This window comes from Oenanthe melanoleuca, chromosome 25 (assembly GCF_029582105.1).
Source record: "Oenanthe melanoleuca isolate GR-GAL-2019-014 chromosome 25, OMel1.0, whole genome shotgun sequence".
NCBI lineage: Eukaryota > Metazoa > Chordata > Aves > Passeriformes > Muscicapidae > Oenanthe > Oenanthe melanoleuca.
Window position 1 is genome coordinate 1,226,246 of NC_079358.1, and position 13,199 is coordinate 1,239,444.

The window sequence follows — 13,199 nt, forward strand, 5'->3', positions numbered from 1 at the left end:
ACAAGTCAGTGATGGATTGGAGCCCAGCGTGGCCCCAGATCCCTGTGAGAACCCCGAGCAGCCACGGGGCAGCACCTGTGGGGTGTCCTGGTCCCCTGCCAGGACCTGCCAGGACCTGCCAGGACACACCTGAGCTCCAGCAGCTGCTGGGACACAGCACTGGGTGTCCCCTCGTGTCCCAGGCAGGAGCTGGGATGTGCTGGGATGTACTGGGATGTACTGGGAAGGAGTGGTGCTCCCCCAGCATCCCTGTGTGCGGCACTGGAGCCATTCCCTGGACAGCAGTGGTTGCATCCCTTGGGAGGAGGAGGAGGAGGAGGAGGAGGAGGCGGAGGAGGAGGAAGATTTTCCTCACCAAACTCCCTCCCCCCATCGCTGCATGGGTCAGGAAAAAAAAATCACGGGAGGAAGCAGAAGGCGGTGCAGGAGGTGGCAGAGGGGAGGAGCAGCACACAGGGAGAGGTGGGGCAGAGTCACCCGGGTGCCCTCGGGGCTGGGAGGGGGAGATTCCCGAGGGAATCCCGGGGGAATCCCGGGGGAATCCCGGGGGTCTCCTGGAGCCCAGGAGGGGAGAAAGCCCAGCAGCATTTCTGGCAAGGTGAGGGAGGATCCCAGAGGGAATCCCAGGGGAGATCCTGGGGGAATCCCAAGGGCCCCGGAGGGGAGGCAGGACCCGGCAGCATTCCTGGGAAAGGGAGGGAGGATCCCGGGGAAATCCCGGGGGAATCCTGGGACCAGGAGGGGAGAAAGAGCCCGGCAGCATTCCCAGGAAGGGGAGGGAGGATCTAGAGGGAATCCTGGGGGAATCCCGGGGGAATCCCGGGGCTCAGGAGGGGAGGCAGAGCTCGGCAGCATTCCCAGGAAGGGGAGGGAGGATCCCAAGGGAATTTCGGGGAGATGTTGGGGGTCTCCTGGGGGAATCCCGGGGTTCTCCTCTAGCCCAGGAGGGGAGGCAGAGCTCGGCAGCATTCCCAGGAAGGGGAGGGAGGATCCCGGGGGAATCCCGGGCAGATCCCGAGGAGATGTTGGGGGTCTCCTGGGGGAATCCCGGGGTTCTCCTCTAGCCCAGGAGGGCAGGCAGAGCCCTGCAGCATTCCCGGCAAAGGGAGGGAGGATCCCGGGGAGATCTCGAGGGAAGCCCGGGGCTCTCCTGGCCCAGCCCCTCAGTTGATGGGCTCATACTCGGAGTAGCGCCTCCTCCGGGCCAGCAGCAGCAGGCAGGAGCCCAGCAGCAGCATGGCCAGGGGCGTGCCCAGCGCCACGGCAGCGATGGAGATCACCAGAGGGGAGAAGGTGTCCCTGGGGGGCTCCCCAAAACCCAGCAGCACCGACCTGGGGGAGGGACAGCACAGCTCAGCTCGGCACAGGGAGGGGGTGGGCTCTGCCACCTCACAGGGTCAGCAGGATCCCAGCCCTGAGCTCTGCAAGGAGCTGGAGGGTCACAAGGAAACTCAGGGCTTTGGAATGGAGACTGACTGAACAGAGGAACCCTGGGACCTGCCAGGACCCCAAACTGCACATCATTAGTGACCAGGAGCATCCCTCAGACCCTTCAGACCCCTCAGCCCATCATTAGTGACCAGGAGCATCCCCCAGATCCTTCTGCACATCCTCAGTGCCCAGGATCACCCCCTCAGACCCCTCTACACATAATTAATGACCAGGATCACCCCCTCAGCCCATCCTCAGTGCCCAGGATCACCCCCTCAGACCCTTCAGACCCCTCTGCACATGATGACCACGAACATCCCCTCAGACCCCTCTGCACATAATTAATGACCAGGATCACCCCCTCACACCCCTCTACACATAATTAATGACCAGGATCACCCCCTCAGCCCATCCTCAGTGCCCAGGATCACCCCCTCAGACCCCTCTACACATAATTAATGACCAGCATCACCCCCTCAGACCCCTCTGCCCATCATTTGTGACCAGGATCACCCCCTCAGCCCATCCCAGTGCCCAGCATCACCCCCCGACCCCTCAGCCCATCCCCAGTGCCCAGCATCACCCCCTCAGACCTCTCTACACATAATTAATGACCAGCATCACCCCCTCAGACCTCTCTACACATAATTAATGACCAGCATCAGCCCCTCAGACCCCTCTGCCCATCATTTGTGACCAGGATCACCCCCTCAGCCCATCCCAGTGCCCAGCATCACCCCCTCAGACCCTTCAGACCCCTCTGCACATGATGACCACGAACATCCCCTCAGACCTCTCTACACATAATTAATGACCAGCATCAGCCCCTCAGACCCCTCTGCCCATCATTTGTGACCAGGATCACCCCCTCAGCCCATCCCCAGTGCCCAGCATCACCCCCTCAGACCTCTCTACACATAATCAATGACCAGCATCACCCCCTCAGCCCATTCCCAGTGCCCAGCATCACCCCCAGACCCCTCAGCCCATCCCAGTGCCCAGCATCACCCCCTCAGACCCCTCTACACATAATTAATGACCAGCATCACCCCCTCAGCCCATCCCAGTGCCCAGCATCCCCCCCCAGCCCCCTGGCACCTCACTCACCAGCTGAGGTATCTCTTCTCCCGGTACACCTCTCCCTCCTCTCCCCCAAACGTCACATTGAGGGCACTGATGGTGCAGCTGCTGCCCAGGCTGTGCCCAAAATAAGCCTGGAGAAGGCTGGAGAGGGGCAGGCTCCAGTTGGCCTCCTGCAGCCCCTGAGCCCTGCACTGGATGCCATCCTCGCGCCGGGGGCTCCGCGAGCCGTACGCCGTCGCCTTCCACTGCAGGAACCCCAGCGTGGAGCTGCTGTTTGGGGGCTCAGCTACCAGGGACAGCACCTGGGGAGGGACAGCAGGGTCACCCCCAGCCCAGGGGAAAGCAAAGTTTGACAGGAAGGTCTCACAGATATGTAGCGTGACAGAATTTAGAATCTAAGGAGGAATAGAAACGATAGGAAGTTTTGATATAGAAGAATTGCTGAGCCAGTCTTGCTGGATAACTAAGAGGAAAAAAGAAGTTTTTATGACTCTGTTTTTACCAAGCCAAAAAGATTCTCACAGGCAAACCAAAAATGCCATGTTGGTCTCAAAAGATCTCAAAATTCTCCACAGCGAGAAAAGTGAAAAAACAACTTAAACTGTAACACACTAACTTTTTGTGATTGGAAAATAGTAACATGGATATGGTAATGTTAGTAATAATTAGTAATAATTATGATAGGCTATAGGTAATAGAAAAGGTCTTGCTTGGTTCTCATGTTTTAAGATGCTCTGCAATGAAAAGTATTTAATGCATTGTAACCAGAACCAGAGTCAGGCTGTGGGCTGGGCTCTTGTCACCTAAATTGCTGTAATATCTGGACACAATAAACAGCATTTCAGGGCCACCTGGAGTCCTGCCTGCCAGTTCTGGCTGTCCCAGCTCACCTCGAAGATGGTGGGGGTGTACTCGTCATCGATGGATCTCTGCGAGCGCAGCCTCCGCACCGCCCCCGCCTCCTCCACCGTGGCCATTTCCAGCACAAAGCGGGAGCTGTTTCCTCGTGGGGCCACCCCAGCCAGGAGAAATTCCAGCTGGGAGCTGTCTGCTGTGTGCAGGAGGCTGGGCAGGCGCCCAGCACGGCCACTGGCCTCAAAGGCTGTGATCTGTGAGGGACAGGGGACAGGGTGTGACCAAAAGTCTGGATTCTATCACCAGCTGGGACAGTGATCCTTATCTCTGTGGGGATATCCTAATGGGCCAGATGTTAAAAACCAGCTGGGGCAATCATCTTTATATTTTCATAACCCATCCTCCCTCCAGGAGATATCTCCTGTTAATGGGCCATTCATAAAATTACATCATCCCACTGGGAGATGCTCCAGCCAGGGCAAGAAGCCAAACATTTCCCACCCAGATAAAATCTGAGATTTGGAACACCAGAGCAGCCTTTTCCACTGGATTCCAGAGGAAAGCCAGACCTTTCCACATCATCCCTGGAGCTTCAGAGGAAACTGCACCTTCTCCAGGAGCACTGCTCCAGCTGAACCACATCTGCCCCTGTAGGAGGATGCAGCCACCATTGAATGGGACTGTGCCAACACCCTGACTGACTGACGGGTGTCAGCTTGGATTCTGACTCTGGCAGGTTTTGGGATTGTTCTTTGTAATACTGTATTTCTATTTTAATTTTCCTAGTAAAGAACTGTTATCCCTATTCCCCTATCTTTGCCTGAGAGCCCCTTAATTTCAGAATTACAATAATTTGGAGGGAGGGGGTTTACATTCTCCATTTCAAAGAGAAGCTTCTGCCTTTATTGGCAGACACCTCTAAACCAGCATTCCCTGTGCAGGAGCTGCTCTGGGCAGGACATTCCCCAACATTCCCATGTTCTCTGCCCCCTGGACACACCTGGAATGCCAGGCTGCCGTTGGAGAAGCCACCACCGGGGTCGGTGGCCGGGACCCCGCGGAGCTCGGCCGTCAGCGCCGTGTGGTTCAGGGTGTGGTTGAGGCTGTCCCAGGAGAACTCAGCCAGGTCATAGGTGGGGTAGAAGAGCTCTCCCAAAGGTTTGGCCTCGCTGAACTCGAACAGCTGCAGGGGGGAAAAAAGGGGAGAGGGGCTGGGAGCTTGTGCTGTGATCCAGGGAACAGGGCAGAGCTGCCTCAGCCACGCTGGAGACAGACACTTCCCTGGATGGGGATGGATGGGGATGGATGGGAATGGATGGGATTTCCCTGGAGCTGGGGACTCTGCACCCCCAGCTGTCCCAGAGCAGCAGTACCTTGGTGAACACCACGGCTGTAGAATACACCACGCTGTCAGGAGGCTCAATCCAGATGGCTCCAGCAGGACTGGGTGACAGCAGCTGGCTCCAGTTGACCCTCAGGGCACTGCTGGGGCTCTGGGTGGCCACCAGGAGCACGGCAGGGGCTCCAATGCTGCTCCACACGTAGTGCAGGCTGTCCCTGGGCCCCACAGCCTGCACGTGGAGCAGGTTCACAGAGGAGTCGTTCCAGCCGGGGTTGTACTGCATGGACACCTGGGGGAGGGACAGGGACAGTGCTGGGGGTGGCTCTGAGCCTGGCAGGACAAGCCCAGAGTCCTGGGAGGGTGGGGACATTGGAGCTGCCTGGGCTCCCGTGACTCTGCAGCCCGGGTGTTGCTCAACAATGCTCGGTCAGCATTTCACAGGGCAGCATTTCACAGCCCGACGTTTGGGAGCAGTTTTGAGCTGCTTCCCATCCCCCATCCCCCATCCCCCATCCCATCCCATCCCATCCCATCCCATCCCATCCCATCCCATCCCATCCCATCCCATCCCATCCCATCCCATCCCATCCCATCCCATCCCATCCCACAGGAGTAGGACAAAGGGGAGACAAGGGACAGAGCTGGGTGGCCCCGGGCAGGGCTCAGCTCGGTCCCTGTGCCAGGACAGAGGGAGGGGAGGGTTCAGCCCCACGTGGGATGTGCTGCGGCCCCGGGGAGCCCCTTTTCCTCCTTTTTCCTCCCTGAACTCCACAAGGGTCTGATCTCGGGGGGTCCAGCCCAGCCAAGATCCTCCGAGGCCACAAAAGAAACCAAAAGTTTCCCTTCAACACGAGCAACAACTTCTTAAGGCAGAGCTCTGGGGCAGCTGCCCTGGGCGAGCACGGAGTGTCCCGTTCTGGAGACATCCCGAATTCCCCTGGATGTCCCTGTGTCACCCTGGGTGATCCCAGATCCAACCCGGCGTTCGGAGATTCCCAGGAGGAGCGGGAGGGTCTCAGGCACCGCAACGGGAGCGGGACGAGCTCCGAGCAGAGCCCGGGGAGCTCCGTGCCCGGTCCTGGCAATCCCAGCCCGGTACCCCCAGCCCGGTACTCCCAATCCCGGTACCGCCGGTCCCGGCAACCCCAGCCCGGTACCCCCAGCCCGGTACTCCCAATCCCGGTACCCCCGGTCCCGGCGACCCCAGCCCGGTACCCTCGGTCCGGTACCCTTGGTTTCGGTACTCCCAATCCCGGTACCCCCTGTCTCGGTACTCCCAATCCCGGTACCCCCTGTCCCGGTACTCCCAATCCCGGTACCCCCTGCCCGGTACCCCCAGCCCCGTACTCCCTGTCCCGGTACCCCCTGTCTCGGTACTCCCAATCCCGGTACCCCCTGTCCCGGTACCCCCTGTCTCGGTACTCCCAATCCCGGTACCCCTATCCCGGTACTCCCAATCCCGGTACCCCCTGTCTCGGTACTCCCAATCCCGGTACCCCTATCCCGGTACTCCCAATCCCGGTACCCCCTGTCTCGGTACTCCCAATCCCGGTACCCCTATCCCGGTACTCCCAATCCCGGTACCCCTATCCCGGTACTCCCAATCCCGGTACCCCCTGTCTCGGTACTCCCAATCCCGGTACCCCTATCCCGGTACTCCCAATCCCGGTACCCCCTGTCTCGGTACTCCCAATCCCGGTACCCCCAGCCCGGTACCCCCAGCCCGGTACCCCCAGCCCGGTACCCCCAGCCCCGTACTCCCTGTCCCGGTACCCCCAGCCCCGTACTCCCAATCCCGGTACCCCCTGTCCCGGTACCCCCTGTCTCGGTACTCCCAATCCCGGTACCCCTATCCCGGTACTCCCAATCCCGGTACCCCCTGTCTCGGTACTCCCAATCCCGGTACCCCCAGCCCGGTACCCCCAGCCCCGTACTCCCTGTCTCGGTACTCCCAATCCCGGTACCCCCTGTCTCGGTACCCCCAGCCCGGTACCCCTGTCCCGGTACTCCCAATCCCGGTACCCCCAGCCCCGTACTCCCTGTCCCGGTACCCCCTGTCTCGGTACTCCCGATCCCGGTACCCCCTGTCCCGGTACTCCCAATCCCGGCACCCCCAGCCCGGTACCCCGGTCCCGGTCCCCCCGAGCCCCGCTCACCTTGCGGTCCCGCTCGGCCGCGGCCGCCGCCAGCAGCGCGGCCAGCAGCGCCAGCCCCGCACCGGCGGCCATGGCGAGACCGGCCCCGACCGGGACCGCCCCGGAACCGCCCTGAGACCGCCCCGGAACCGCCCTGGTACCGCCCCGGAACCGCCCCGAGACCGCCCCGGAACCGCCTTGGTACCGCCCCGGAACCGCCCCGAGACCGCCCCGGAACCGCCCTGAGACCGCCCCGGAACGGCCCCGGGAATCGCCCGGGGACCGCCCCGGTACCGCCCTGACACCGCTTTGGAACCGCCCCGAGACCGCTTTGGAACCGCCCAGGAACGGCTCTGGAACCGCCCTGACACCGCTTTAGAACCGCCCCGAGACCGCCCTGGAGCGGCCCCGGTACCGCCCCCGGTACCGCCCTGGAACAGCTCCGGTACCGCCTCGGGGACAGCTCCGGTACCGCCCTGGAACAGCTCCGGAACCGCCCCCGGTACTGACCCAGTACCGCCCCGGAACAGCTCCGATACCGCCTCGGGGACAGCTCCGGTACCGCCCTGGAACAGCTCCGGTACCGCCCTGGAACAGCCCCGGAACCGCTCCGGTACCGCCTCGGGGACAGCTCCGGTACCGCCTCGGGGACAGCTCCGGTACTGACCCGGTACCGCCCTGGAACAGCTCCGGTACCGCCTCGGAACAGCTCCGGAACCGCCCCCGGTACTGACCCGGTACCGCCCCGGAACAGCTCCGGTACCGCCTCGGGGACAGCTCCGGAACCGCCCTGGAACAGCCCCGGTACCGCCCTGGAACAGCTCCGGAACCGCCCCCGGTACTGACCCGGTACCGCCCTGGAACAGCTCCGGTACCGCCCCGGGGACAGCCCCGGAACCGCTCCGGTACCGCCCTGGAACAGCTCCGGTACCGCCTCGGGGACAGCCCCGGAACCGCTCCGGTACCGCCCTGGAGCGGCCCCGGTACCGCCCCGGGTACAGCCCCGGAACCGCCCTGGAACAGCTCCGGTACCGCCTCGGGGACAGCCCCGGAACCGCTCCGGTACCGCCCTGGAGCGGCCCCGGTACCGCCCCGGGTACAGCCCCGGAACCGCCCTGGAACAGCTCCGGTACCGCCTCGGGGACAGCTCCGGTACCGCCCTGGAACAGCTCCGGTACCGCCCCCGGTACCGCCCCCGGTACCGCCGTGGAACCGCATTGGCCTTTAGTCAAGAGCACACTTATTTTGGAGACATTTTTAAAATTTATTAGCTCACTGCATATTACAGACCTATTACACATTTTAAAATTTTTCTACATATATATATATATTATATATATATATAAAATATATATTTCCTATATATATACTATATTTTTCTCTATATATATAATAAATATATTTTCTATATATATAGTATATTTATATATGTAGTATATATATATTTTCTATATATATATCTTTCCTATATATATTTTTTCTATATTTATATATTCTACATATAGCTTTTCTATTTTTTCTCTTTCAGGAACTGTTTTATATGGCTATTTCTCGAGTCTGCTTTTTTACTGTGATTTTAATTTTTTTTTGTTATTAATTTGGGCTGTGCTCTTTTAATTTTTGAGGATTTCATAATATAGTAATAGGAATGGGACAAGATGATTTTGGGTATTGTTTTTTTTATCTTCTTCATAGTTTCAGGTTGTAGTTTCTGGTTAGACAGTTAATGCCATACTAAAAATCATAAGAAGTTAAATATTAAGTTAAAAATATAATTAATACAAGTTTTAATTCTCTATTAGACTGTTTATCTTTATAAATCTTGTAGCTAACTAGATCTGCCTTCTCACTTTTAACTGGTAGCTAGAAGTGCTTTAGAACTTTCTGTATTTTTAAATAAAATTTAATAAACAACCAAGCCCAAACACAAGAAAATCCATTTCCTTTGTGTATTTTTAATCCTGGCTCTGATTAAAGACAGAGGAGACTCCAGACAAAACACAAACTTGTTGGGTTTAATGTTCCAGGGGAGAATTCCACCATTTTTGTCACTTCTAGATTTCCAGAGGAGCATTCCATTGCTTTTTTTTTTTTTTTTTTTTTTTTTTTTTTTTGTTCTTGAGATATTAGAGGACAATTCCACCTTTTTTTATTTTTTTTGTTTCTAGGATTTCCAGGGGAAAATTCCACCATTTCTATCAGTTCTGGGATCACCATGGGATCATTTCACTGTTTTTGGTTGTTCTGGGGTTGCCAGGGGATCATTTTTTAAATTCTAGGGATTTAATGCCAGGAGAGAATTCCGTAATTTTATTTGTTTTAGTATTGCTATGAAATAATTTCACTGTTTTTTTTTCCTGTTCTAGGGTTACCAGGACAGAATTCCATTTTATTTTTTTGGTTCTAGGATTCCCAGGGCAGCATTTCACCATTTAACTTGGTTTTAGGGTTACCAGGGGAACATCCCCACTGGTTTTATTTGTTTCTAGAGTTGCCATGGCAGAATTCCACCATTTTTGTGTCAGTTCTAGGATTTCCAGGGGAAAATTCCACCATTTCTATCAGTTCTGGGATCACCATGGGATCATTTCACTGGTTTTGGTTGTTCTGGTGTTGCCAGGGGAGCATTTTTTAAATTCTAGGGTTTAATTCCAGGAGAGAATTCCATCATTTTATTGATTCTAGGATTGCCATGAAATCATTTCACTTTTTTTTACTGTTCCCAGGGGAACATCCCACTGCTTTTATTTGTTTCTAGAGTTGCCATGGTAGAATTACCATTTTTGCCAGTTCTAGGATTCCCAGGGGAGAATTCCACACTTTTTGTGTCAGTTCTAGGATTGCCAGGTGAGGATTCCATTTTATTTTTTGGTTCTGGGATTTCCAGGAGAGAATTCCACCATTTCTATCAGTTCTAGAGTTGCCATTCCACTGTTTCTGTTTGTTCTGGGGTTGCCAGGGGAGCATTTCACCATTTTTTAGATTTTAGGTTTTAATTCCAGGAGAGAATTCCCTCATTTTATTGGTTCTAGGATTGCCATGAAATCATTTCACTATTTTTTACTGTTCCCAGGGGAACATCCCACTGCTTTTATTTGTTTCTAGAGTTGCCATGGTAGAATTACCATTTTTGCCAGTTCTAGGATTTCCAGGGGAGAATTCCACACTTTTTGTGTCAGTTCTAGGATTGCCAGGTGAGGATTCCATTTTATTTTTTGGTTCTGGGATTTCCAGGAGAGAATTCCACCATTTCTATCAGTTCTAGAGTTGCCATTCCACTGTCTCTGTTTGTTCTGGGGTTGCCAGGGGAGCATTTCACCATTTTTTAAATTTTAGGTTTTAATGCCAGGAGAGAATTCCATCATTTTATTGGTTCTAGGATTGCCATGAAATAATTTCACTATTTTTTACTGTCTAGGGTTCCCAGGGGAACATCCCACTGGTTTTGTTTGTTTCTAGGGTTGCCATGGGATCATTCCACCATTTAACTTGGTTTTAGGGTTCCCAGGGGAACATCCCACTGATTTTATTTGTTTCTAGGGCTGTCATGGCAGAATTCCACCATTTTTGCCAGTTCTAGGATGGGGATGGGGATCCATCCCTTGGAGCCTGATGGTCTGCAGGGATAAATATGAGATTCCAAGCAAGCTCCCTCCTCAGTACAGGACATCCCAAACATCCTTTTTGTTGGGAATTTGGAATATTCTGGGATAGAAAGCAAAGGCTTCTGATGGGGAGTGTGGGTTAACTTGCTTTTGAACTGTATTTGCACATGTGGTCATTGCCTAAAACCCAAAAAAACCATTCCCTCACTAGGTGTAACTCAGTGTTTGTGTGCTGCAGGGAATGTCACTAATTCCTCAATTTTCCTCACCTTCCCCAGCACATTTGGCTGATTTTTTTTTTCCTTTCCAAATGAGAATTTCTCTTCTTGCAGGGGGATCAGGAATCCTCACAGCTCCTCACTCATGGGCAGCACACCTGAGGGTGATCTGGTGAGATAAGAGAGGAGCTGAAGGTTTGGGAAGGTTGTGGAACTGATAAAAGTGCTGGAAAAACCAAAAAGGAGCTGCAAAAAAGACAAGAGAACACACCTGGAAACACCAAGGAGCTGCTCCTGAGCTCTTCCACTCTCATGTTTAGAGCTGGAATCACAGTTTTATTGCTGCCCCAAGACATTTCATTCTCCATTTGCTGAAGGCAGAAGTTATCTCTGCAGAATCTGTCCCTTTTTCACCTCATTCCTACCAAATTTTCCTTTGGGTTAGTCCCACTGGCTGCCCACATATTTTCTCTTTTTCAGAATGATCTTCTGGCCTTTTCCCCCAGTCCTAGAACCAAGAAAATGATGGAATTCTCTCCTGGTATGAAACCCTAGAATTAAAAATATGATGAAATACTCCTCTGGATGTGATGGAAATGACAATTTTGCCATGATCAACACAGGGGCAGAACTTCCAGCACCACCAGGGCCTGGTTTTCCAAACAGGCTGAGCTCCAGCATCTGCACAGACACCACAAGGAGAAAAATCACCAAGGCAAGCCCAGTGATGGAGATGGGACTGGTTTTCCACTGGAGACCAGAAATCCAATTAATGGGAGAGCATTTTGGGATTGGGAAGTGTGGAAAGAGCATGGAATGGTTTTGGTGGGGCTTTAAAATTTGTCCTGGATGCTCCAAGCCCCATCCAGCCTGGCTTTGGACACTTCCAGGGATGGGGCATCTCTGGAATAATCTGTGCCAGGGCCTCCTCACCCTCACAAGGAACAATTTTTTTCAGTTTCAAACCATTTCAGAGTACAGAGGTCCAGGTGGGGAGCACTGAGTTACCCAAATTTACCAAGATCAGAAACCACAGATGGGAAAGAATGCCACCAGAAGGTTCTGACCTGCTGCCCTCCAACTGGAAAGCACAGAGCTTCCCTTGGGAAGAAATTATGAAAAAATGGGTTAAAACACCTGCTTGGAGGAGATACCAAAGGAAATGAGAGAAGGGGGAGATGATGGAGGAGAAATATCTGAAGAAGGGAACACAGGGGTGTTAAATCCATCAGCTGTGCCAGGAAAAGCCATTCCCTCCCCATGCAAACCCTCGGGGGTGTTAGAAATGGAACAAATTAGGAGCTGGGGAGGGAAATGGCACTAAAATAAAAGAGCCACCTGCCTGGAGATCATCTCTGCCGGGACTCGAACCCGGAACCTCTGGATTAGAAGTCCAGCGCGCTCGTCCATTGCGCCACAGAGACCTCACCGTGAGGGGAGCGTCGGCTCCAGAAGTGAAAAATCCACAGAGCTGCAGGGGCTGGGACCCAGAGCATCCCCAGCACCTCTGCTCGACAGGCAGGAAAAAATCCCTGCTTGACAGGCAGGAAAAAAATCCCTGCTCGACAGGAAAAATGGCAGCCATGATGCACAGCTCGCTCAGCAGCAGGGATGCAGCAGAAAGCTGGGAGCTGCCTCGCTGGCAAGCATTCTGCTGAGGGCAGGGCTAAATCCTGGAGCAGAGCTCGTTGCTGCATCCCTCAGCATCATCACAGCATCCTCCTGGCTGCAGGAGCAGAGGGATAACGATGAAAGAGGATTTAGCTGGGAGCAATGACAATGGGGAGGGGAGTTCTGCTCGGAGCAGAGGAATGAAAGGGAAATCGGCTGCCGTGGGTTTCCTTTCAGCAAGCTGTCAGTCAGGGGTTTAATGAAGAAACATTGTGCCTTTTCTGCTGGAAAAAAAAAAAAAATGAAGAGGTTGTCAAAACAACAGGAAAGGTCCATTTACAGCCACTGACCTATTAACAATGGATCAAACACAGAATCTGCGCATTCAGATTTCAGGCTGTTGTTGGCTCCCAAATTCAGATTTCAGGTTGTTGTTCTGCTCCCAAATTCCCTCAATTCCCGTGAAAGGGGAGATGCTAAGTGCAATCCAAGAGGAGGAATTCCCTGATACAGGGAGCTTTTGATTCAAGGTCAACGTGACCCCAAGGTCCCACCTCAGGCAGCTCTTGCTGGCAGAGAACAGCCCAGAGCAGGAATAAAACAAGAGGAACCCAAAGCATTTGGTTTTTCTTTTACTCACGTTAAAATCCATCTTACAATAGTGGGAAAGAAGGCAGGGGTTGAATTTCTGTCAGAAAAAGCCTTCCTGCTGCAAAAGATAACCCAGTAAATTGATAATCCTTGAAATTAATCCCTCTGTGAACCAACTGTGATCACACTGGGACCTGGAGAAAGCTCAAAGTCTAGGGAACACCCATCTGCAGGGTGATCAAAAAATGTCATAGGAAAAAAAATCTTAGAGAAAGGTATAAAGCTTTAAAGGATGAGAAAAATCTCCCACAGCCTGTGACTCTGTGTT

The 13,199-nt window shown here is 54.0% G+C and overlaps 1 protein-coding gene and 1 non-coding gene across 2 annotated transcripts; both read right to left on the minus strand.

Annotated features, from left to right (window-relative positions):
- Window positions 1–1,156: 1,156 nt before the first annotated feature.
- Window positions 1,157–7,007, minus strand: GLMP (glycosylated lysosomal membrane protein). The gene is made up of 6 exons (XM_056510993.1): window positions 6,868–7,007; window positions 4,743–5,000; window positions 4,370–4,552; window positions 3,405–3,623; window positions 2,539–2,816; window positions 1,157–1,332 (listed from the first exon to the last, which is right to left on the minus strand). The coding sequence occupies exons 1-6, from the start codon at window positions 6,937–6,939 to the stop codon at window positions 1,164–1,166; spliced, it is 1,179 nt and encodes a 392-aa protein (XP_056366968.1). The 5' UTR covers window positions 6,940–7,007; the 3' UTR covers window positions 1,157–1,163.
- Window positions 7,008–12,019: 5,012 nt separating this feature from the next.
- TRNAR-UCU (transfer RNA arginine (anticodon UCU)) lies at window positions 12,020–12,093 on the minus strand. The gene has a single exon. It is a non-coding gene; the product is annotated as a tRNA-Arg (tRNA).
- Between the last annotated feature and the right edge of the window lie 1,106 nt (window positions 12,094–13,199).

What these genes read in the sequence shown, in the direction of transcription:
- GLMP (XM_056510993.1), bottom strand. Translation starts at nt 6,939, where the DNA reads ATGGCCGCCGGTGCGGGGCTGGCGCTGCTGGCCGCGCTGCTGGCGGCG. An exon ending in ACGGCAGCCTGGCATTCCAG is followed by an intron (nt 3,624 to 4,369) that starts GTGTGTCCAGGG and finishes TGTCCCTCACAG; the next exon opens with ATCACAGCCTTTGAGGCCAG. An exon ending in ACACCCCCACCATCTTCGAG is followed by an intron (nt 2,817 to 3,404) that starts GTGAGCTGGGAC and finishes GTCCCTCCCCAG; the next exon opens with GTGCTGTCCCTGGTAGCTGA.